At 38.1% G+C, this 23,590-nt stretch overlaps 1 protein-coding gene across 1 annotated transcript in view; it reads left to right on the top strand.

Annotated features, from left to right (window-relative positions):
- Positions 1–1,192: 1,192 nt before the first annotated feature.
- LOC139143892 (neuronal acetylcholine receptor subunit alpha-10-like) overlaps positions 1,193–23,590 on the top strand; it is a 33,022-nt gene continuing 10,624 nt past the window's right edge. Inside the window, exons 1-4 of the mRNA XM_070714485.1 lie at positions 1,193–2,620; positions 11,466–11,605; positions 12,645–12,689; positions 13,680–13,789. Of these exons, the coding sequence (XP_070570586.1) occupies positions 2,539–2,620; positions 11,466–11,605; positions 12,645–12,689; positions 13,680–13,789 (377 nt within the window). The 5' untranslated portion in view covers positions 1,193–2,538. The remainder of the gene's footprint in view (positions 2,621–11,465; positions 11,606–12,644; positions 12,690–13,679; positions 13,790–23,590) is intronic.

The following is a 23,590-nucleotide window of genomic DNA, read 5'->3' as shown; positions in this document are numbered from 1 at the left end:
AAGCGACTATTCCAAAGCAAACGCATTTAATCAATTTAATCTGAAAAATTACTTTACACTACTCTCTGTCCATACTATTTAATATTGGATATATAAATCGGGATATTTACATATTCTGAATTTGGATATCATGTGAATTAGATGAATGATCCTTGGAATTCCTGATAGCCAGTACGTGCGTCTTGTCGTGTGGCTGTCGCAGTGACAAGCTCAGGGTAAGGGTGAAAGGTTAAGCAATACCCTCATAGCAATATTTTGTGCCCGTGTGGTTTTGCTTCATCTTTATCGAACACTTGGTAACGTGAGAAAATTACACTCTCCACAGTCGCTGTGCCTTGTTTTGTGCGCGCCGCGATGGGCCTGCGTTCGAAGGCTGTGCAGCTGTGAGCACGCGCTGCCAGACACAGCGACTGTCGGTTCTTGCAAGTATATGAATATTCATAAGGGTAGTGACGTCAAAAGAAAAACCTATCTAACTGGGCGGAGAGAATATATACTAGTAGCCGGTAGACCTATATACGTGGTATGTTTTTATTTTTCACTTTTCATTTTATTTTGCTATGCTACTTGTCATTTTTGTTTTGATTAACGGATGTGTGTTGTTCTATAAAGTACCCGGATCAGGCAGAAATCCGACCGGTCGCTTGCAAGAACGTCCAGACCCTGGGATTCGCGTCGCGTCTCTGAAGGGCGCGCGCGTGTTCCAACAGGGAAGAACGCGAATCGCAGGGTCTCTGCCAGACTATGAGAAAATATACATCCACTTTGAACTTCTGCTTTACGGCCAAACAATTTCCTAATGAATGCAAATTTCAGGGCAGATGCAATCTTATTTACATTTGTTCAATTAATGTGGACGATATACTAGACGGACGCAATATAATTTAACCCCTTCAATAAGCTCAATTTACCGTTTAACATGGTGAGTTATACCGTAGCCTTATTATTTCCGTTTTCTAAGTTAGGATTTTTACTTGCCAGATTGATAGCCACGCTTCGCAAGCATTCGTGTGAACAGAAGTGTTTATCTATTTCTGTTCAGACTCTATGTCGTATGTAATTATTATATTTTCGTAGGCGTCCTTGAAAACGTTATTGCTGCCTGTTCATTAGCGCCTTTGTTACACGATAGCGGGCAGTTACTTTTATCATTGAATATTTTAATTATTCATTTTTGCATATATAAAAGAAGATTTGACGACGATACACTTGTAAATTGTGGCCACCTGCGTTGATTCCTGTGTGAAGATTTGTGGCGATTCTACACGTGGTAATCTACGAGGGAGTTGTTATTACACCATAAAGTTTTACGGGTGACAAGATTGAAGCGGCCATAACGGTTTCGGCTTTTACAGCGGTTCTCGGAGGGATTAAGTTAACGGTTTCGGCATATGCCGTCAACTACTATACGTTAACAACTGATTGCATTGCCTTAAGATGAGACGTGAACTCATAGCTTGAAAGTCCCGGCCGGGGCTAGCATCAAACGTTAACACTGAATTCTCACTCGGAAAGTTTCACCTTTGCAATCACCCAATTATATGCATTCTGTTCCACAAAATCGGCTGACGTATGCGATATTAAATGTTGCTTACATCCGCTGCTAGTCGCTTTAATTACGAGCGATTGCCTTTATAGAAAGACCCAGGCAACTTCCTCTGGTTTTGTCCAGACTTCATCAAGCCATTTGTCAGGTTGTTTGAATTCATAAATGGCCGTCGCGGGGAAGTGTTCGTGTGAACATCGATAAAGTGACATGTTATGCGATTCAAATGACACCGAGTGTCATTTTGTTTTTCATGCATTATGCAGTCCTATAAAAGATCGGAAGGACATCTGTGTGACGAATGTCGGGAACAAGGATGCGAACTGCTGGGGTCATGTCCCGTCCTCAATGATTTTAATATGATTATGAGTCGTCTACATTAAGAAACTCCGACTTCGCGTTATGCTAATGATGCGCTTGAACAGACACAACGCCAGCCTGCCACTCGCAATATTTGCTTCACCCACTCGGCGGCAGTTCCGCGCGTAAAGGTAGCACGGCATCGTGCGCCGGTGTTGATGGTTCCGAAAAAGAGTCATTATCCCAAGGTTCCTCTCTTGCAAATCAACTGTACGTGATCGACTTGTACCGCGCTTACAGTTAATTACCGCTGGCCTTTACCTCGTCTCACGGGAAAAGAAAAACGACTTTGGGGCCGAATGTGTGTTTACGATAAGCGTTCGATTGATTTTTGCAGCTCGGGCGAGGCAATGGGGCCTTGTTCCAGCCTATAAATTCATGTCACATGCGAGAAACTGAAACACGGTATTAGGGACTTACGCGTAAACCGTGACTACCGGCGACAGATCCCGTCGAGTGACGTACTTATTGCACCTGCTGATGAACGAATTATGTTTCATGAATGCGTCGGGGCCGTGACGTGTTGCTTATGCTTCGGTTACGTCAGCTGCACTGACGGACGTCCCAGTGCGGTAAAAGCAGCGGAGTTGAACATCTCCAGGAACGGATAGGTATTGCCGTAGGCTCCGAAAATGAAGTTTCTTGCTCCCGGTCGCAATGGACATATAGTGCTGAAGGCGATTATACTGCATTTGATATTTTCAAGTTTTGATGGTAAGTAAACTGATTAAAGTACCTCTGTCCAAACCCATCTTCCGATATTTAAGGTAGAATGCGCCTCAAAGAGACATATATTCGGACTCTCAATACTTGACAATACTTTTCTGATATACAACTTGTGTGGACATATTTTGAAATGGAGAAAATACAGTCTTTATTATCTTGTTTTTTTTAAAAATCAAATTCTTAATTTTTATTCGCAATGAGATAACAAAGGGATATCGGCCATTTTAAATGTAGTCAAATATCTGTAAACAATAAGGCAATTTTGTCTGCAAAATTCGCACAATGAGCCCTGTTCTTATTTTTGATTTTGAAAGAGAACGATTGAAAGTTTCTTTGAGGCGAGTTTGAGCAAAAGTTTGTCTTTCGCTCCCAGGCGGATACTACCTTCAGTGCAATACAATTTTTACATATAATTTTTCCTATTGTCATAGGAAAATGGCGATTATTTTCAATACATCGATCAGTGTCGCCAATGAGATCGATTACCTGAAGTGATAACACAACCTGCTTGGCAGTTTCTTTAGTACAGTAAAAACAATTGACATGGGAATCCACCGTCGATGGGAATATGATGTTATCGATAACCGATGATTTTTTGTGAGTAGCTGGAAGAATGGTCGATAAACACGATTCTTTTGTATAAAGGAGGCAGATGCGCGATTTTTATAGAAATGCGTAGCGAGAGATCGACAGGCAGACAATAGCAGAATAGGATACTCAGAGACAGGGACAAACTAAAAAAAAAGAAAACGATTTTTCATTCCTGATGACAAGGACAATGAAGGGACACGCACACGACCTTGTACGATACAAAAGACACGTGTTAGCGATGGGAGGTCAGAGCAAAACGATCGACCCTGACAACAACGCGCCATAAAATTATTCTGTGTACAAGCATCATTGCGTCATCGTTTTAAAGAATGCTCAATACACATACATCAACTTCAAGGATATATTTAACACAAATGAATGGTTCTTTTCATAAGCCATTTTCACGTCCGATAATTAACGTCGGATGAACTAAATGTACAACTACTACCACTTGTCGCTTACAATGGATCAAATATAAGCATATATATATATATATATATATATATATATATATATATATATATATATATATATATATATATATATATATATATATATATCGATACACAGCTTCGTTCAAAAATGCTACATGGCAATTGTGTAAAAAGAACATATTCTTTTTATATATCCTGATTCGGGATCGTGTTTACTGTACATTGCTCAGACGTAAAGCCAATGACAATAGTTAAAATTATTTTGTGTGGCAAATAACTGCAAGATAAGTTTCACATACGAATAGAACCAATTCCGGAATATAAATCTGCAAATTATATCAAACCTTACTACTATGCGTACTTCGTTCTGTATGCTATCATTGCAACGTGTGACGTCAATGTCGGAGAACACGCAGTTTCTGATCGCGTCTCCTCAAACGTTATGGCCACACTCGTGGTTATTTTATAGAACAAAGAGTATGTACGTCAAAATGCGTGCATTTACATACTCTTCCCACTCTTTGAATTTCTTTTAATGACTCCTATAGACCTGTCTTAGACCCATCGTATACTTTTAATATGACTCCACACGGATTGCTCATCATAGTGTTAGCTTACATCCAGGCGACCTTGGAGAGCAATGTATCCAACACTACCCTCACCTAAACCTCGCGGCTGGAAATATCAAATTTCCCGATCATAAATTTTGCACGTACTGATTAACATAGATAAATGTCATAACAGTGTTGCGGTATTTGCACTGCATTGCAAGTGTAGGTTATACGCAGGCGCACCAAATGCAAGAAAAAAATATCGGCAATGAGCTTGAAATCATTGCTGCCTTTCCAGCAAAGTTCATATTCGGAGCAGGACTGATTACAGGGCCCCATGTTGAGTATAAGTGCAATCCGACAACACTAACCTATGAGGTACATGTGTATACAGTCACTATAAATGGCTCCCTAAGCTGTGGTTTATTCAGCAAGCAGGAAGCGACCCAGTGCAGTCACCCGTGGTCTTTCAGTTTGCTACATTCCGGGAAAAGCACATTGTAATATTGTAAACAATACAGGAGGTTTGCTATACAAAGATTTTCGTACAGGAAGGCGTATAAGACACGTCACATAAGTCGACAATCCATTAATGGGGGTTTCATTGTCATATTCTTAAATTTAAAGATATTGAACGATTTAACAGAAAGGTATCGTCAAATGCACGAAATAATGTTTGCTCTCTCACGTTGAATGTAAGTAAACGTGCATATGTTTTTACTGTGCGTGTTTCTATACTATATGAGACCCATATCTAAATTGCCTGAGCAAACCATGGCAGATATCAATTAATCCATACTAGTCATATAAATATACAAATCAGTGGAGAATTGAAAAATGCTGAGATGAGTGAACCGATGCACCGAAACGACAATGTGCGGGCACAAGACAAATAAATATTGAATCAGATACATAAATAAATATAGGGTAGATAGATACAGGCGATACTGACAAATGAAAAATGTAGATTGGCACGGGTTGATTCACAGATAAATACATATATATTACGCCTACATAGATACATACATACATTGACACAGATTTGTAAAACACACGTATCTGTATGCATAAGTGCAATGTAAACATAATACAGTGTTTACATACATGTAATGTTTACATAGATACATCGATACATAGATACATAGATAGATAGATACATAGATACATAGATACATAGATACATACATACATACATACATACATACATACATACATACATACATACATACATACATACATACATACATACATACATACATACATACATACATACATACATACATACATACATACATACATACATACATACATACATACATACATACATACATACATACATACATACGTCAAAGGAGAGACGGACAACAAGCAACTATGAAAGCTGATGAATACATAAATTTAATCTTCAAGACACTCAGAGAATTTGCTACGTGAGTTCAATGCACTATGGATATTGTTACCAGGAATAATTTGAAAGAATGATCTGTGGATTCTTTTATACATATAGATTTATTTATCCACCCTCTTTGGTGTTAACTTCACCGACGTCTTGAACTTATGCGTCGCTTGACAATTTGCAATCTGATTTTGGTTTAATTACACCTCCGAGACTTATTTCCAGCATTCATTAAAGTTTTTAATTTCCGCATGGACTCGGGCATGTGCAGAATGGCGATGTATGTTAAATTAGGAACATGCAATGAGTGCCTTAGCACTCTAATTTACACAAGACGTGAGATGAAATCGCCAGGAAACAGTATTACCACGGCAGACTGTTCGTAAGTACGCAGTGCCAATGTACTTAACGAGGCGGTGCATTGAACCAAGCGTTGGCTACGAAGCATGGAGATACACCTATTACTCGTGTGGACGTGTTTGTGGGCATCCAATGCTGGACACTCAATTATCACTGCCACAAACTCTAAACCATTGCTATCTTTCCAATTTGCAACCGTTCTATTTAGCTAACATATTGAATGCCAAGAATTTAATCAAACTGAGATGTGGTTACTTCATGATCCACCGACGATGTCAAGGTTATGTTAACGTCATGTGAGTACAATAGTACCACTTCCGACACATGCGTAATGACTCTAATATTCCCTAATCAAAGAGTGTATGTAGGTCTCTATGCATGCTTGTTGATATAAAACGCCTTGGATACCGTGAAAACTTTCTGTAATCTTGGACGTTTTAGAAGAATGCACTATACACAAGTAGTATAATGTTTCAAGGACTTCGATATTACTTGTAAACAGCTACTTACAATGTCATTTTTGTGATCTCAATTTAACCCCACTGTGGATCAATTTGTTGATTAGTCATCTCAGATCGGGAGGAATCTGTTTCACAGCAGCGTCTCAAGATTCTCTTTAAGTACCGTGATAGTTTCCCTTACAGACAAGCCAATCTACGGCGAAACCGTATAGCCCACTAGAGTAATTGCTATGATACCGTGATCGGAATGGACAAGACGCTTCGGGAATTGCGCGAAGGCTGATTACCTGAACAATATTTGCTTTAAAAAAAATCACGGGAGAGTTGACCCCAGAATCTACTACAGGGAAATCGCTCTATGATGCCTGACTTTCGATGTAATCAAATTGCTTGTTCCGGGTTAGCCCCCATGTTTTGTTTGAATTTATGTCACAGCGAAAGTTGTGATTCGTGCAGAATATAGCTGACTGGAAATCCCAATGTTTACAAGCCATGTTTGTTCCTATGTACCACTTTCCCATGTGAATAGAAACGAAGCTAATGAAGCATTGCTCGTCGAACAGTATGTGTACATTGTGATAATTTATCAGTGTTCTCTGACATTCCAGCAACCTGATAGTGTATAATCTTCCCTAACAGCGTATGATAAATTGTCTGGTGGTTTGACCCACATGATTGCTGTTAGATTTACACATACACACATGGGGATAATTCGTCGACATGTACTGAAAGCTATTGAGCGTGTACGAGAAAAAGTGCATGCACATACAAATCGAACTTGTTAACGATATGCAAACCCCTGTAAAGTACAAATGCGAAAATGACGCAGTGATTTTTAGTTTGGAGGAATAGAAATACTTTTTGCGAAAACTGGAAAATCAGTTGTAAATTACCTCACCTGTGAATTTAAATCCGGACTTTATATACACCTCGGAAAGGTATGAGAACTGCAAAGGTGCATTACACTGTATAGAGGGTAAAGAATAGCAATGGAGAATAATGAGTATCTAATCATTCTTTAATTAATTGAACATGATTGTCTGTAGCAGAGCTAAGGAACATATTTTTTCAGATTGCATTAATTAGCTGGCGACATCCCAGGATTCAAAGCTGTGTGCAAAGCGAGTGAGTTGAGTTAGCGTACGTAGCTGATCTGAAGAGCGAGCTAGCAGTAGAAATGATTTTGAAATTGTCAGGGTAGATCTCAAAGGAATGCACTTTATGAAACGGAGTTTCTCGCATTGAAATGCTTTCAAAAGGAAAACATTTTTTCCGTGCTTTTCAACTCTCAATTATTTTGAAGCATATCCATTTGTTATCATGAATTTCTTCTTGTCTTGCCTGCTGGCCTGTTAATGGCCCTGCTACGGCTGTTCCTGAATGCCATGTACCCAATCAGAAATACGTGGAGCTATTAAGGACAGTGCGGCTTCTTTGCCTTCTCAATGGCACTGCATCCATCACGTTAGATTCATCCTGACGTTTTTCGTCTGTTTCCCTCATCTTGGCCTCGGAATACAAGAATATAATCGCAGTATTCTTCCTCAGGTATAAAAACTGACCAGCAGAGTGAAAATTTCATATTAAAGATAACAGTCCCCCTTCCGCTACCTGTTGGAAACATCATGGGCTCCAATACACAACATGGTGTGAATAAATACATTTTGACGGAATCCTACGCGTCTTAAATGTCCTAAATTTCAGCTCGTAAATGTAAGGAAACGAATGTCAGACTGAATCACACGTTGTCGTAAACTTGAGGGCGTATAAAAATCCCACAACAGTAAAAGGAGAGCGATACAAAAAGGTTTGACATTTGAGAGAGCCAAATGGCTATTGTCCCTGTACGATTCCGCCTTGGTTTTGACTCGCGGTATTCTGGAAAAAAACCAGATTTCAACATTTGATTAAAGGCAAGACTTTAAATCTTTCTAGCTCTTTCATACTCAGGAATAAAAATCAGGGGTTTATAGTTCACAGTTTTGTAAAAGAGCAGTACACCGCGGCAAATATACCAGTTCTTGAAATTCAAAATGGCCGCCATGTCAATTTATTCCTTGACAAACAATTTGAATTTTACATTTTCTTAAAACCACGAAGGCACAAATTCAGTTTCGTTGAAAGAATCAACATCAGCCGACACAAGGTTTGGACAAGGGGGTGATTTTTCGGTTAAAATTTTAAAAATCTGTCCACGAGGCGCATGGTGCCTAGTTACCATTTATTTTTCTGGTCCTCTGCTTGTTTGAACTAAGTTTTAATCTTGTGGTATACTAAAGTCACCCTGGTCTTTATGAAAAACGAGAACTATTTTTTCCTCGTGGAGTTAACACAGGGTATCGTGTTAGTGACCATTTTGAATTCCAGATATCGATAAATTTTAAGTCTTTTGTTTTTCTGAATGCCAAATTTTACAAGATGACCCCCTGATTCACCATACCTTTTAATGGAAGATTATGGGGTTAAGAGGCTTGTCGAGGGCAGTCTGATCAAAAGTTTGAAACTTTCCGCTTTGAGACTTCTACCGCCTTAATATGGAAAGCAGACTTGCACAAGACGTATGTATGTAGCATAGTTCACGTCAAGACACATGCGTACAATGTTTCGCGGGATTAGACAAATTAATCAAGCAAAGTCGTCACAGACTTGGGAATAAGGGTCAATGCCACTGTTAAAAAGTAACGATTTTGCAAGTACTGGTAGACTTAATAGAAAACATGAACCATTTTCAGTCCTTACACGATGAAAGAATGTCAAGACACTCAGAAATTGAGATAAAAGTGACCAAATATACAATGATTGCCTTTTCGTCTGTGTAGTGACGCCATAATCCCTAGAAACACATCATCCAGAGTTCACAAATCTCAAAGCAACGGTAAACCTTAGTTTTATGGATGTCAATGGATGTGATAGGGTTTGGTCGTTTATCAACTATTCCAAAACCCCCATTCGAAGTGCATCGAAGCTTAAAATGCCATTCGCGTTGGTTTTATGCCAAACGCGATATTCTAAGTTTGAAATATAGCATTTGGATTTAAAATGGTGCTAGTTTTAGACAACTGCAAATTTACTTTACCATATAGGACTCATATATTCTGATGATAACATCACAACAGATTTGTAAACATCTATGTTATAGAGGGTTGTCTGGGCAAGGTAGACTTCAATAAGCGACATTTCTCAATACCTGACTCTTTGCATTAGTGCTTGCCGTCATTGACTATTTACTTGCTGTTTGTTCCTTGTTTTCCTCTAGAAGTCTTTTCCATTCATTCAATCGGTCCAGAGCAAAGCTGACGATTTTCAAAAGATAACCACAAAAGATACAGAAAGTAGAATATTGTAGAGCAGTCAAAAATTGACTTTACACAACAAGAAATGGGGTGGCATTCTAACAACTCTTATTCCTAGAGCCGCAATACAGTGTAATTATTACGTGTAGTTGGAAAATCTTATATGCGCATAGTCTCTGAGACTTTTTGACTGACATTTATTGATATCATTGAATTGTAGTTTTTGTAATAGACTTGTATGTACCCTCCCACTATTGATATTGTAAACTATTTTGATTACCTCAACAAAGAAAATGATAAAAAATTACTACTCTATTTGGGGCAATGTCTTACGCGAGGCGGTCATCACTATCTATCACACTTATGATCGATATAAAGCCCGTGTTTTAACAAGACTGTAATATACCTACCAGGTGTTTTGTAGATCGCCAGAAATATGTATATTCTCCAGCAATAACATCAAGGCAGACTCAAGAAGGTGTTTTCAAACTAGTGGACCTTTTTATATCACTGGATAGGTGTTCGAACAATTTCTTCATTTAAGAGAATTTAATAAGTGTGGAAAAAATTCTAGTGTTTGGGTCAGTTTGTGCGAGTAAGTGTAGAGCTGCTGGAATGAACAGCTTTATGAATCTGCCTAGAAGTAGGTCAAGTATGCGATACGGGTACCTAGGCAACGCATGCGCAAATTTCATGGTCTATTTCACGGTCATAAATAAGCCATCGACAGTTATAATTACATTAGATACACATTTTCTCTAATATTCAGTATTTCCTGTAAATTCTGAATAATACTTAGACGCTTGAGCGATTAGCATTGATTCCACGAAGTGATTTGTAGGCGCCTCAGTATTATGAGACGTATTTTAGCATTTGTACGACAATTGAAATAGAAATGTTCACATATTGATATCACTTGTTATATATTGAAGATACCCATTCTTCTGACGTTTCGCTGAAGCAGGTTGACTGAATGAATATCTTCAGGACTGGTACATTTCACGGGTAGTACTGGTGTTGTACGTTGTTTTGATTTCTTGCTCATTACCAAAATATAGTAAGTGCTGTAATTTGAAAGTGAGGGAATACTCCTATAGACTCCTGTATTCGATGATTGTTTATCGGAAACACATTGTTCATTTCGAAATCAGAGTATTCCTTTATGCAAAGTATATTAGCAGGCATTGTTTGAGTGTGCAAATCAACCAATTAAGTCCATTATAAAGGGAGAACGTTCACCAATGAAAAGCGTGTACTGCATATATGTCTCCGAGTCTGACACACTTCTGGTGATCTGGCTTTCTAACATTTTCCGGTTGACATTGCTTATACTCCATTGTAGCTGCATTGTATTTTAATGGATACACCAGTAATGATACTTGAGTTAAATAAAGAACAACCGAGCTCTGTAGTGAAATTGACTAATCTTTTTATATCTTACACGCTTGGTTAAATGTTCGTTATAAAATTAACAAAATTACACACATAGTTCACAAAAGTTTTGCCTTAAAAATTACAATTTTATTATCGTAACACTTCCCTCTTTGAAGAATTCGTCCTGACAATGTTACCGGCCTTTATTGCTAGCAGACAAAGAATATGTCTGTAGTTACAGACGAATAAAACATATTCATCGCCAGTTTCACTTCAATATTTAAAAGACAGGCAAAACAACTGCGAACAAAGTTCAATCTAGCAAGTCTAGCACAGTCTTGCTTTAAGCAAAGTGATGAATGTTTTCATCCAGGTATATTTGGTACAAAGGCACACTATCGTCTCCTCAGAGATTTGATGGATGACTACAATGCCATGGTCAGACCAGTCCGCAACGCCTCACACGTGACGCAAGTTACCATGAAGTTCTTTGTATCTCAGATAATCGACATGGTGAGTAGTCTCTTCGAAATAGTACTCTCGTTTTACAGAAGTTTTGAGTGGTCCAGTTTTCTGCTCACACGATGTTAACCTGGTAACATCAGACCGTTTATTGGCAGAATCGTTCGATGTGGTTCCCATGGGTGCACTTTATGTGTTCTATTCTGAGCAGTTTCGATTTGAAACTTACGGACCCAAGTTTAAACACAAAGAAACAAATGTTGAAATCATGTTCAAAAAATAAAGGTAAAGCATGGTCGACTTATTTGCAATTTTGATTGGCGAAATATTTACCAGAAAGCAGACGAACAACGTAGATTGTATGTTGTTGTCTGCTACGTGTATCAAACACTGAGCTGCATTGTGTCAATGTATGGGTGTTCGTTTTGATAATCTACAAATGTCGAAATCTGACGTTGATACATAAAACATTACTAATCACTATAAAAGTAAGGCCAGTAAGCTTATTGGCGATGAACTGAGGATCAAAAAATGGGCACATAAAAGCTCTGAGAAGCAATATGCCAAAGAAAGACCTGCATGCTTCACTTTGAAAATGAACGCTAAACAACAAGAAAAGGCTTAACATCATCAAAAAATTATAGCAGCACGCAGAAACTGATGACGTATCCATTTATTCCCTTTCGGAGGCGATAACTCAACAAGTGGTCAGCTTTAATATGTCAGGTCGTTTCTACTATGTCTGATGTCATATCATTTTATCAAATGTCATCGTTATATGTCCAACACCGTCCTATATATTGAGATGTAGCTGATGAAAATATTCGGAAAAATAAAGTTTGTGTACAGGACCCCCCTAATTACGTGCTCTTTACCATCGGATAGATATAGATAAAGATCTCATAGTGTCTCCATCCGCAGATGTTTTTGTAATTGCGGTTAGCTATCATATACTTCATAATTATTACAGGAGGGACGCGATCGTTTTTTTTCAAATCACTTCAGTTAATATCTGTTCTCGTTTTCGTGTCAGTTGGAGCCTTTAAACTCATTGTTACACATACACTTTCTTTATCTTTATTTCACACAGGATGAACGAATTCAAACTCTGAAGATAAATACGTGGCTGACATTTGTAAGTTTTTACATCTTGTATCGATGGCTTTCAAGATACTTATCGTTTAACAGAACCCCATCTAGATCCTTGAATACGAAATTTTTTCCGATCCTTCGAAGTTATTATACCTGCAAATGTGATGACATGGTGTCCGTGAACTCTATAAATTTTGTACCCTAATTTACAAGTATACATACTTCTTTGAATACGAGAACTTGACCGTGGTCTAATACACAGACTCTTAGGCACGGTGTCTCTATAATAAACGAGTCACGTAGATCAGATTTTTCACAACGTCTCGCGGTAACTGTTCCAACATCTACTTTTATCACATTGCCGTTTCATAGAAGCTCTATTGGAATCTGTATAAGCCTCTTTCTCGCAACGTACTGCTCGGAATTTTAAAGATGTTTGCAATTTGCGATACTTCACTGCCAAAATGTTCCATCAGCTTTGATTTTTTGCCTTAACGACCCAATAATATCGTACTTATTACGACATATTATTACTTATTATTAATGTAATTGATACTTCATATATTAACGATCTTTAACTTTGATTATGTTTCACTATTTTTCATTTATTATGCAAATTGCACGTTTTTATTCCGCTTCCCAAAGTATGTTGAAACAATCACTATTTAGCTTGTAAACACAGCATTTCTAATTGTGTAAAATGCAGCGTTATCGTTCACATTTTTGTTTCAGTCCGAGCACAAATTCGCTTGTGAACCATAAAATGAAGTGTAAATATTTATTGGCCGAGTTGACAACCTGAATACTGTGTATCTAAACATGGTTGTTTAGTTTGCTTTTAGGGGGTAGAACAATAAACTATCTATGATCAAACATACTCTATTCGCATTTCTCAATTTTCTCGAATGATAAAAACAAACGCATCTTCCACTTATAAACACCAACATATAGTCCCTACACCGGAACTCAACTCTGTCGAACGTCCAAATCGATTTTATGAACAAAAAACCATTTCACTCTTTCTTTTCGACAGAACTGGACCGATGAATACCTGACTTGGGAGACTGATGCGTATCAAGGAATTACCAATGTCAAGTTGCCGTCTCATCTGATGTGGTTACCGGACATTGTTCTTTACGAAAAGTAGGTTGTTGATTTCTATCGCACTAATCACATTGTTTGAATTCCAAAGTTCATTTTTCGTTCCGAGTCTGGTGTAACCTAATCCCCTCAGTAGAACAATTATTAACAGTAAAATTTATATTATTGATGATGTGGACTTTTTTCTCGCGATATCGTTTTCATTACGCCGCATAGAATAGTAAGCTAGGCAAGACTCTCTGTCTCCGTCTGTCTATATCACTGTCTCTCATTCGCAGTCTCTATCTGTTTGACTTCTTTCTTTGTCTGTCTGTTCGTCCCTCCTTCTGTTTGTCTGTCTGCGTCTCTCTATCTCTTAATTGCTGTCTCCGTAGTCTGTCTCTGCTGTCTGTCTGTCAGTCTGTCTTCTCAGTCTCTCTCAAACATACAAACAAACAACAAACAAACAACAAGGGGAAAGAGCCTCCTGATATAAGCTATAGATATGGTAACCTTTGAAGGTATCAAATTGCATGTACACAATTGCCTCAGAGTGGCGGCAGTTTCCTACCGATTTAGATGTTGAAATCTCTTATTCTATATTGTATTCTTTACGATACATGCCATATGTGCGTACTTATTCATTATTCATTATTTCAGAGCGCCTTCGTTCCCGTAACCTTCCTATAGTGTTTATACAAACCTTATTAATACCTTTTCAGTTAACAAGCGTTTCGTCTCTCGACACTCGAAATACTTGAGGTACGCATTTTACCTTCGGAATTTTCAATTCAGTAAAAACAGCGGCTAACCGACAAGAGACGCATTTGTGTTTCCGGGACTTAAACGTACTTCTTTAGTGTTATTTGATTTAGATCGTAAGGAACAGAAATCGCCCACATTCGATTGTGCTGAATCTAAAAGGACTATTCCACCTCAGGGCGCGTTCCGGTGAAAGCTGACGTTACACGTTGTTGTTAATTACTAAACGCCAAACATAACTTTATATGACTTGAAGAAGGGGGGCAACGTGTACTTTAAAAATCTAATGACATATATTTGGATGAAGATGAGAAATGACAGGTTGAAGGTTATTCAATTATTATATATTCTATAAAAGTTACATAAGTGACTTTGTAATCAAGACTAAGAGTATATTTCGTCCATGATTGTTTTCTGATCAGTCAACCAAACGATAATATCTAGGGATTTTATCTACGGAATAATGCTGATTAAACCCTGATCTGGCCAAGCGATTTTTGGTGTAATTTAAGTCTATGATCAGTGATTGCAATAAAGAAATTGATGGCTTTGTGTAGTAAAAAACAATACACTACGCTTCATACCAATGTCTGCGATTGTTTCGCTTCACTATCACTTCGTGAGTTTATGTGATTACTAAATTAAAAAAAACAAACTTATCAAGACTGAAGAATAACTTCAAAGTTCATTCGATCATTAAACCTCGAGTCATGTGATTAGATTAGATTTCCCGATAGAAGGAAATGAGCCTTCGGAGATTATATTAACCATTGCCCAAAGCGTTTTCCTGTTCCCTGGGGCCTTTTTGGTTTAGTTGAAAATCAATATTATGTATATCACATGTGAGATGTCACACATGAAATATTTTTGTAAATGAGTTCATAATTGACGGACCATTTCCTGTCAAAAAGTGAACACCGCCCGGTACGTAGTCTCCAGTACGCAAACTTAAGTCTTATTCCGTTGCCATCAGTTCCCAAGAAAAGGTCTTTATGAGACGATTAAATGTCAAAACCAACATTTCTAAATGCGTAAAGAATATTTTAAAAATTGATGTTATAAAATCCATAACCATACACATCTTCATAAGTAGCTCCCGTAACGCGAAGCGACACTCTGGGACACAGCTTCATAGTATACAGAAAAGTCAAGTCCACTATGTGTCTTCAAGACGTGTCATTGACGTAAAGAAAAATAGGGTTACCTCTGATAAGTTGTTTTTATTGTGTTGTATCACATCGGGGATAGTATGATGATGCCTTCAGTTTTTGAAATTTCAATAACAATGTTTTAAGACACAAACTTATCTGCTATCTGACAGAAAATAACGTAAATTTACATTTGTCTCAATGATTATTGTTGATTTCGTAATCGGACAGTGACTTTTGTTCAGTACGGAAGCTGGCATCTCGAAGGAGCGCAACAAAACTATTAAAGTAATGTGTCACTTAAATGTACTTCGTTGGTGGCCTTCAAAACAACTTAAAATTTCGAAAAATGAAATATTCTCACATAATAAAGGTTAGGAAAAACTTAAGGTATAGTTTTTCTGTACCAGGTACGAAATCTTTCTCCGACTAGTTTCATGACAAATACCATGGTGCCTTTTAGAATGAAATAACAAAGGCCAGAAAAAACCGTACATATTTCTCTGTAGTGAGTGCTAAATCTTTCTCGCTCTTGTTCTGCGGTGAACACGAGAACTTGGGAATGCCACGTACGGTAAATATAATTTTAGATCATGCTCTCGTTATAAATGAAAAAAAAAAATACTAAAATTAAGAGAGACAAATTCGGTCACAGGGCTAAAATTATCACTAAAACACTATATATTCTTTCATTTAATGCAGGATTCGTGTCGCATTTCCTTTCACTGACATAAGTCTGATGTGGAATGGGGAAATAAAATTTACGGGGACATTCAAACGTGAAGTGGAATTCGACAGAGTGTCCGAGTTCAAACGTGCCGCGCTTGTATCAAGAGTAACTTCCCTTTAAAACAGTAACTCTGGTGTTCGACAAAGAGCTGTGATTTGTTATAGCTTTGCTTCAACCCTCTTAAACATCACCATAATGTTTTACGCCCCTTCCAATCATTCCAACGGCGCGATGTGACCTGTGAATAGAGGTCTGTGTGAGACACTGTGAAAGGAAGTGCCCGTGTTTAGTATTTTAATATTTGTCACAGTGCCCGTAATTCATTTTTTAAGTCTGCCATTGTGCGAAATTTGGCTCCTGCTTTACGCAGATTGGAATTATAGATTAACATATTTGGTCCAAAGGGAAGACGAGACGACTGATAAGTCGAAATACAATGTTGTGTTAGACTAAATTCTCCTAAACACACAAGGATTGGTAGGAGGTAGTTTACGCCTCGAAAGTGAAGTACTGAAACTTTAATTTGCTTTGCTTTTTACATTGTCTAACCAAATTAGGAATCAAAATCAGGGGTCAACGTGCAAATTTTGGTAATGGAGAAACAATTACCCAACATTTACCGACATATAGAATGTAGAATGGCCGCTATGCCCATGTTAACTCTACGTGGAAATAATCATTTTCACGGTACGACAATGAACAATTCAGCCACGGTTACTCCCAGAGCTTTAACATGAGTCCCCACAAGTGGTAGGTCAGATTTTTTTTTTCGTAAACTTTGAGCATCCTAATATCTGTCACAAAGACGCCCTCTGCCTTAAAGAGTCTAGGCATCGAATTTCGATAAAATTTTGTAAATTGCTCATGAAAAAAGAAAAACGAATCTGACCCCTCACTTACCTCCAAAGTATAATGAATAGCATCCCCTGATGTAGAGGCATAATTATCATGCATCACATTTTTGAATTCTGTTGATAAAGGTGCAAGCATATTGCACGTAAATCTATCGAAGAATCAGAGAGAAATCTTCGAACACATAACACTACAATACCCGCACGCCAAAAGTCCGTGTAGTAAAACGAGCGCCGTTACTACATGCATTGAAATAGGCCGCAGAGTGTGACAGCAAACACTGCTGTAAAACTACCAAAACAGCCAACTCAGCAGCTGGCTTGAACAATTGCTTTGTCGCGAACGTTACGACAAAAAAGCAGACAGACACAAGTCGACTTGTATCTGCTAAGGAAAGATAAGCTTACGCGTAGAGTACAAGTAAAATGGTACATGTAGATGAACATCATTCATGTGTCACCGGTGTAGGAAAAATTTCGATTTTCAAAAAAAAGGTTTTCTCACTCCAAAAGCTTTAATATGAGCTCCCACAGGCGATGGATCAGAAAAGATTGGAAGAATTTGAGATCGAGTCCGAATATTTTCCCCTGGGCGTATTTCACCTTAACGCCGAGAAATTCGAAATTCAGGGATGAAACGTTCTATACACGAGTCATTGCGGCTTGTTACACATATAAAGGCAGGCAGCGCTGCGGCCCTGGAAAAAAGCAGAGGAAAATGATCTTACTAAATGCGGCAAACCAATATTTTCAAAGAGGAAATTGACTCGGTGCATGTTTGAACACTTTATGTCGATCAAAGTCGGTCACTTCAAAAATAATCAGATGAGAGTGAATAAAACAGAGTGCCTTTGCTTTGCATTTGAACAAAAATACTTTCACTGACTGTTTATCCTTGTGCATGTGGATAAAACTCAGTTGAAATTTCCTGTGCGCAGCGACTATGAAATGCATACTAAGCTCGCATTCAAAAGTTCAAAATGGGTTACTTTCTGAAAAATAACCAACGTCTTAGCTCGATCTATTATATGTTACATTGAAGAATGGTTTTGGTGCCAGTACTATCTAGTGCGATCTAGAAGTCTACATGGACAGATATATTCAAAGCTTGATTTTTCTCAGTGTGCATTCGTCAAGGGAGGCTCGAAGTCGTTGCCTACAAGCTATTTACATGTCACACTATGTAGTGGCTGAAGAAGCTTGGTTTGATGTTGTGTAAACCTCGTTACCAGAGATGAGCGGAGAGAAACAGTGAAGACACAACCTTACTTTTTAATGAATCTTAAGAGAAAAAGAAAATAGGTATTACCATGTTTTGCCGTCAAACACTGGTTGCTCGCAAGATCCATCAAAGTTCGCCCATGGTAGCGAGGGGACGACAATTTAACCCGGTAAATATTGAAAATACTATCAAAGACAGAAGCAAAATGGTGATTACAATAGCTCGGTCTATAATGTGTTAAATTGAAGAATGTTTTGATGCACGAGGGGTAGATATATTCAGTGCATGACTTTGTGTCTACTCATTAAGGGGCCTTTAAGTCGCTGCCTACAAGTTAAATGTCAATAGAGACTCGGACGCTTGATTTGCTGTTGTGTAAACCATCAGAGACGAGTAGAGACAAACAGTGAAGGCATAATACTGCTAGGTGATGGAATCTACAGAGAAAAAGAAAATATGTATAAAAAGTCTACCAATAAAGATGCTGTGTCGTAAGATACAGGTCGCTCATAAGACCCTTGATAGTTCTCCATTAATAGCAAGGGGAGGGCAACGTAATTTGGTAAATATTGAGATTGTTATCAAAGACAGAAATAAAACAATGGTGATTTTAAATCGGTAGAGTGATATTTTGCATCAAATGCTCTCCAATGTTAGGTTGACACCATGGCAACAGTATTTCGAAGGTATAGGTCCGGAGGAGATGCCGTGACGTAACAATCGCCATTTTTATTTCTTTCACTGAATACTATACGAGTGCGGTACAGCCTAAATCGTGCTCTGTTTTGTAAACTCAGCCTCTGAAGAGAAAAGCGTCACAAGTTGTCACGTCATTATACAGAGCGTAAAGATACATATTGCAGGGCTGTCCAAGTCCGTTAGATGGGTTCCCTTGACCGAACCTGTCGAAGATTGAAAAAAAAAAAATATTCGAAGCATAAGACGAAAGGTACCAATGTCCCAGTTTTGAGAAAATCGTACAGGGAATCGCAACGTGATAGCAAGCCAATAGCCTTGCACAGATGGAATTTATTGTGAGACCGATGTTTTGTAAAAACCTGAGTTCATAAGAAATCTCATTAGTCACAAAAAGTGCGTTTGCGGTTATTCACACGATTGATTTGTTTTTGCGCGATACTAATCTCGGCTCGTTTTTTAACTGTCATTTCTCAAATTATTCCGTAATTATAGTGAGTTGCGCCAATCCATGTGTGAAAATAATATATTCAGCGCACGTACGCGACCCATTTCGCGGAAAAACCATCCAGGTCACGTATGCGTAATTTTCATGATAGATTCTCCGGTTGGCATTTTGAAAGGACAGTCTATCCTTGTGGCTTCCGATGACATTGATCAGATCTTCATTGGAATGGTCACATGTGACTTTATTATCAACTTTGCAAATGGCAATATTATAATCAATTTATGAAGATTGCAATGTGTTAGATGTAGAGATGGAATTTCAACATAGAAGCAACTACATGCATTGCGTGACGATGATGCAGATCAAAGCCTGTTGATTATTGACACCGACATTGGTATCACCCTAATTTATATTCATTGTGACCCTCGTATTGCTGCATGGGCGGAGAGACAATTTCTCTTCTTCGGGATTTCCACATTTTAGCCCGGTGTTTTACTAGCTAGAAATGTCTATATACCCGTATTAAAACATACTATTTTTGCCCGTTAGTTTATTAGACAGATGCAGCACAAGTTTGTACCCTATAGCGTTTCTCCCACGTTTATTCAGATGTCTTTGAGCTGTGGTGCTGGACTTAAATTAACGCTTTTAATCGATTGGTCTTGCCGTTGGATCGTAGTGCAATACTTAGACGTAAAGACGCACCCACTCAAATTTAAAGTTGTTAAAACTAATGGAAAATATTTTAAAAGTACAGTTTCTTATCAGGAACAAACTACAAATAACTAGAAAGCGAAGACTACAAAAATGGATTGTGCCAGTGCTATAAAATAAAATTAATTCACATTTAAAAAAGTCAAAACAATATGTTGCGTTTTATCCGCAAGTCGCGTTTTTAGCACACTGGCCCAATTGTCGTCATGGGAGACACTAGCAGAGTATCATTAAGACTACCCCGATATTGCTGGTTTATCAATTATTGGCAAAAAATTTTGAAAATTGGCAAACCTAACTCGTTTCTAAATGTTATGAATTTCAAGTGAACGACATTGATGTTGATAGGTATGATTTTGGAGAAAGAATGTAAGATTTTGTGACCGTCAAAGTTGTGGCGTCGGTGAGATTTCGATGCAATAAGGAATAGATTGGCAACGATTCTGTACTCAAGAAAACTTTCAAACAGAGATGCATTCCTGTAAACACAAAGTTATAGTCGGGTCATGTGAGCGGGTGAAGGAAATTTGATACTTAAGTCAAACGGAGAAAACTCACCTTTGAGCAATATTTGATTTGAAGTGAAAAGCCATGTATTCCGAACACCCTATGTGAATTAAGACTTTCCACACATACTGTAAACATAAGCCTAGTAGATGGAATAATATTTCAAGAGCCAATAATGTGTCAAATGCGCAATATAAATATTGTCCAGGATATGAATCTCGTTTCTTACTTGTTGTTTTTACTTGCCCATTATTACATCAATTCAAAAGTTCATGAATTTATGCGGCTTTTATTCACTGTTAATATTATTAAATTGGGAAAATTAATCAGGTCATTTTTTCTATGCCACTTAGCAAAGGAAGATTATTCTTAATCATTAATAACGTTATTTGTCATCTTCAAGTGCTAGTGCGCTACTGTGTAGATATTTACGAGTTCTGGCCATCCTTAAAATATATCGCCATTTTCCTGACCAGTTTGGCCGGGGGCCATCGGTGCTGATATAAAGCTATTTATAACACGCCACATGCTCATTCCATGTCGTGATTCTCAAAAATACGTCACGCACGGGATGAGAAAATAAGTATGTGCTGGTCTCCACTGGCTCGAAAAAGTGACGACCGAGGGTATATTTGAAATACTATTATCCATGGGTATAGTTGCTTCTATGTTAAAATTCCATGTCTTCTTCTAAAACAATGCAGTTTCCATATATTGATTATAATATCCCTAGACAAGTAGTCTTTAGAAAAGCGATCACGTGACCATTTTGTTATTGTGAAGTATTTATGCAAGACACTCGAAAAGTACCCTCCCTAGAAGAATGGAGATTGTGAACCCCTTGCGATGACAGGGCATAAAAAGAGGTTATGATTCTGAAAATTAATTCAAAAACATTATACCCGAGGGAGAAATTTCGAGTAGTGGAGGGAGATTTTTTTATAATTTTAGACAGAATGTTTTCATGAAGACGACAATTTTCAACGTTAATATGAGCAAGTTACAGGAATGTGCATGCAGACGACAATGATGAGAAGACCAGACTGAGTAACCAGTAATGATTTACGGATTATAATGAGTTGGGGCAGCTGTAGTCTGTCTACTCCCCAATTGAGATCGTCCACTTATTTAAAAAACAACAACAGAATTTGAGGCAGCTGAGACAGATTTTCTATGTCGGGAAGAGAGGCTTCTTCCGACACACATGTGAGCTTCAATATTTCATCCTTTAATGTTGCTTGCCGGTGACAGATTCCGCAATTTACGCCATGTATTGTTCTACTTCCCGGCGAACAGATTTTATCAAATTACCGGTGTGTGGTGCTCTGTGTCATCGTTAGAGATGCATCAAATCCCCTGAACCATGAGGTTCGGTAATGAGTTAATATGCAGCGCACGGAAGCGTGGCCAAGGTTTTACATTCGATCGCATTGTGCTCGTAGTGCTATTTACCGGCGATTGTGAAGAGAACACCGTTGAAGGGGAAACGTGCTCTGCGGATGCTGTCCAACCTGAAAAAAGGAGTGTCTTTACGTCAGTCGTTCCTTAGAAGATATTCATAGCTATCTGTTATTGCGCATGCTGAAAAAACCGCCTATCCAGAAATGTGATGCAGCAGAACGCACAATGCTGAGGCTGTACGGCTTTCTCGGATTCACGCTGATCGCTGTCATCGTACCTTGTTTTATTTTGCCCATCATGGCACAGGATAAGGCATGGCTCTTTAATGAAGTAAATTTCCAAGGCGTTAAAATTATTTTGAGCCAGTGTTATTGTAAAGGGTAAATTAAGTTCGAAGGAAAACTTGATCAAATTAATTATACTTTTAAGTTCAGACACCGCAAAGTTATAATCACGTTAATCCTTTGAACGCAAAGTCTATTTGTGTCCCCTTTATGGAAATAAACCCGAGCCTATTTTTCCCAGATTTTTGCCAAAATTTTGAGGAAAAAACTGGCCAATGAAATGCAATGTCCATTTGGTCCAAAATTATCTAAAAAATTACATAAAATTCATAAAAATTGGTAAAATGTTGCACTAAAAGTTTGGCGGCAAACAATTACAGCGCTCAGAGAGTTAATAAGTAGCATTTTCACTTAGAATGCGCCTCGGCGACCTCTTTTGGGACTCTCATATTTCTACAATATTCCTTTACCTTACAGCTTGCTGGAGTTCATTTTAGAGCTCTTTGAGTAAGAAATATTTTCACCGTCTTAGGTTTGTAAAAATCGGGAATTTCATTTCCCCCTCAGAGATAACACAAGGATCATGGCGGCCATTTTTAATTTTAAATATCGGTAAATATTGGGTAACTTGTTTGTCTAGTACCAATCAGAACAAAAGTACCAAGGCATAATTTACATCATAGTTATTAGTTCCATAGTGACAAACTCGATATAACAAAACGAAACATCCTCCAAAAAACCAAAAAAAAACCCAGCACAGCACCAATAGACAATAAACAAGTACCGGTACACACAACGATGTCAAATCCGTAGAGGAAATATTATGGACCACCGGTAAAATAACCAAGAAGTAACGTCAGGTGTTTCGAAAATAGTGAGCGAATTCTCCCCCACGTGTGACACCCGCCATATATCAATCCGTACGTCAAAATAGGAAGTGGTTTTAATCTACAGACAAATGTCACAGACGCCATCAGTGATCATTTGCTTAAGTGATACATCATACTTATCTATCAGTTCATGACACCTGCCAAAAAGTGTTTCAATGTTGTAGAGAACAAGCCTTTTTCTGGAGTGACCCTGATTTACAAGCTTGCAAGA

Source organism: Ptychodera flava, chromosome 11 (assembly GCF_041260155.1).
Source record: "Ptychodera flava strain L36383 chromosome 11, AS_Pfla_20210202, whole genome shotgun sequence".
Taxonomy (NCBI): Eukaryota; Metazoa; Hemichordata; class Enteropneusta; family Ptychoderidae; genus Ptychodera; species Ptychodera flava.
The sequence above is the reverse complement of the archived record's forward strand: the minus strand, read 5'-3'. Positions and strand labels throughout refer to the sequence as shown.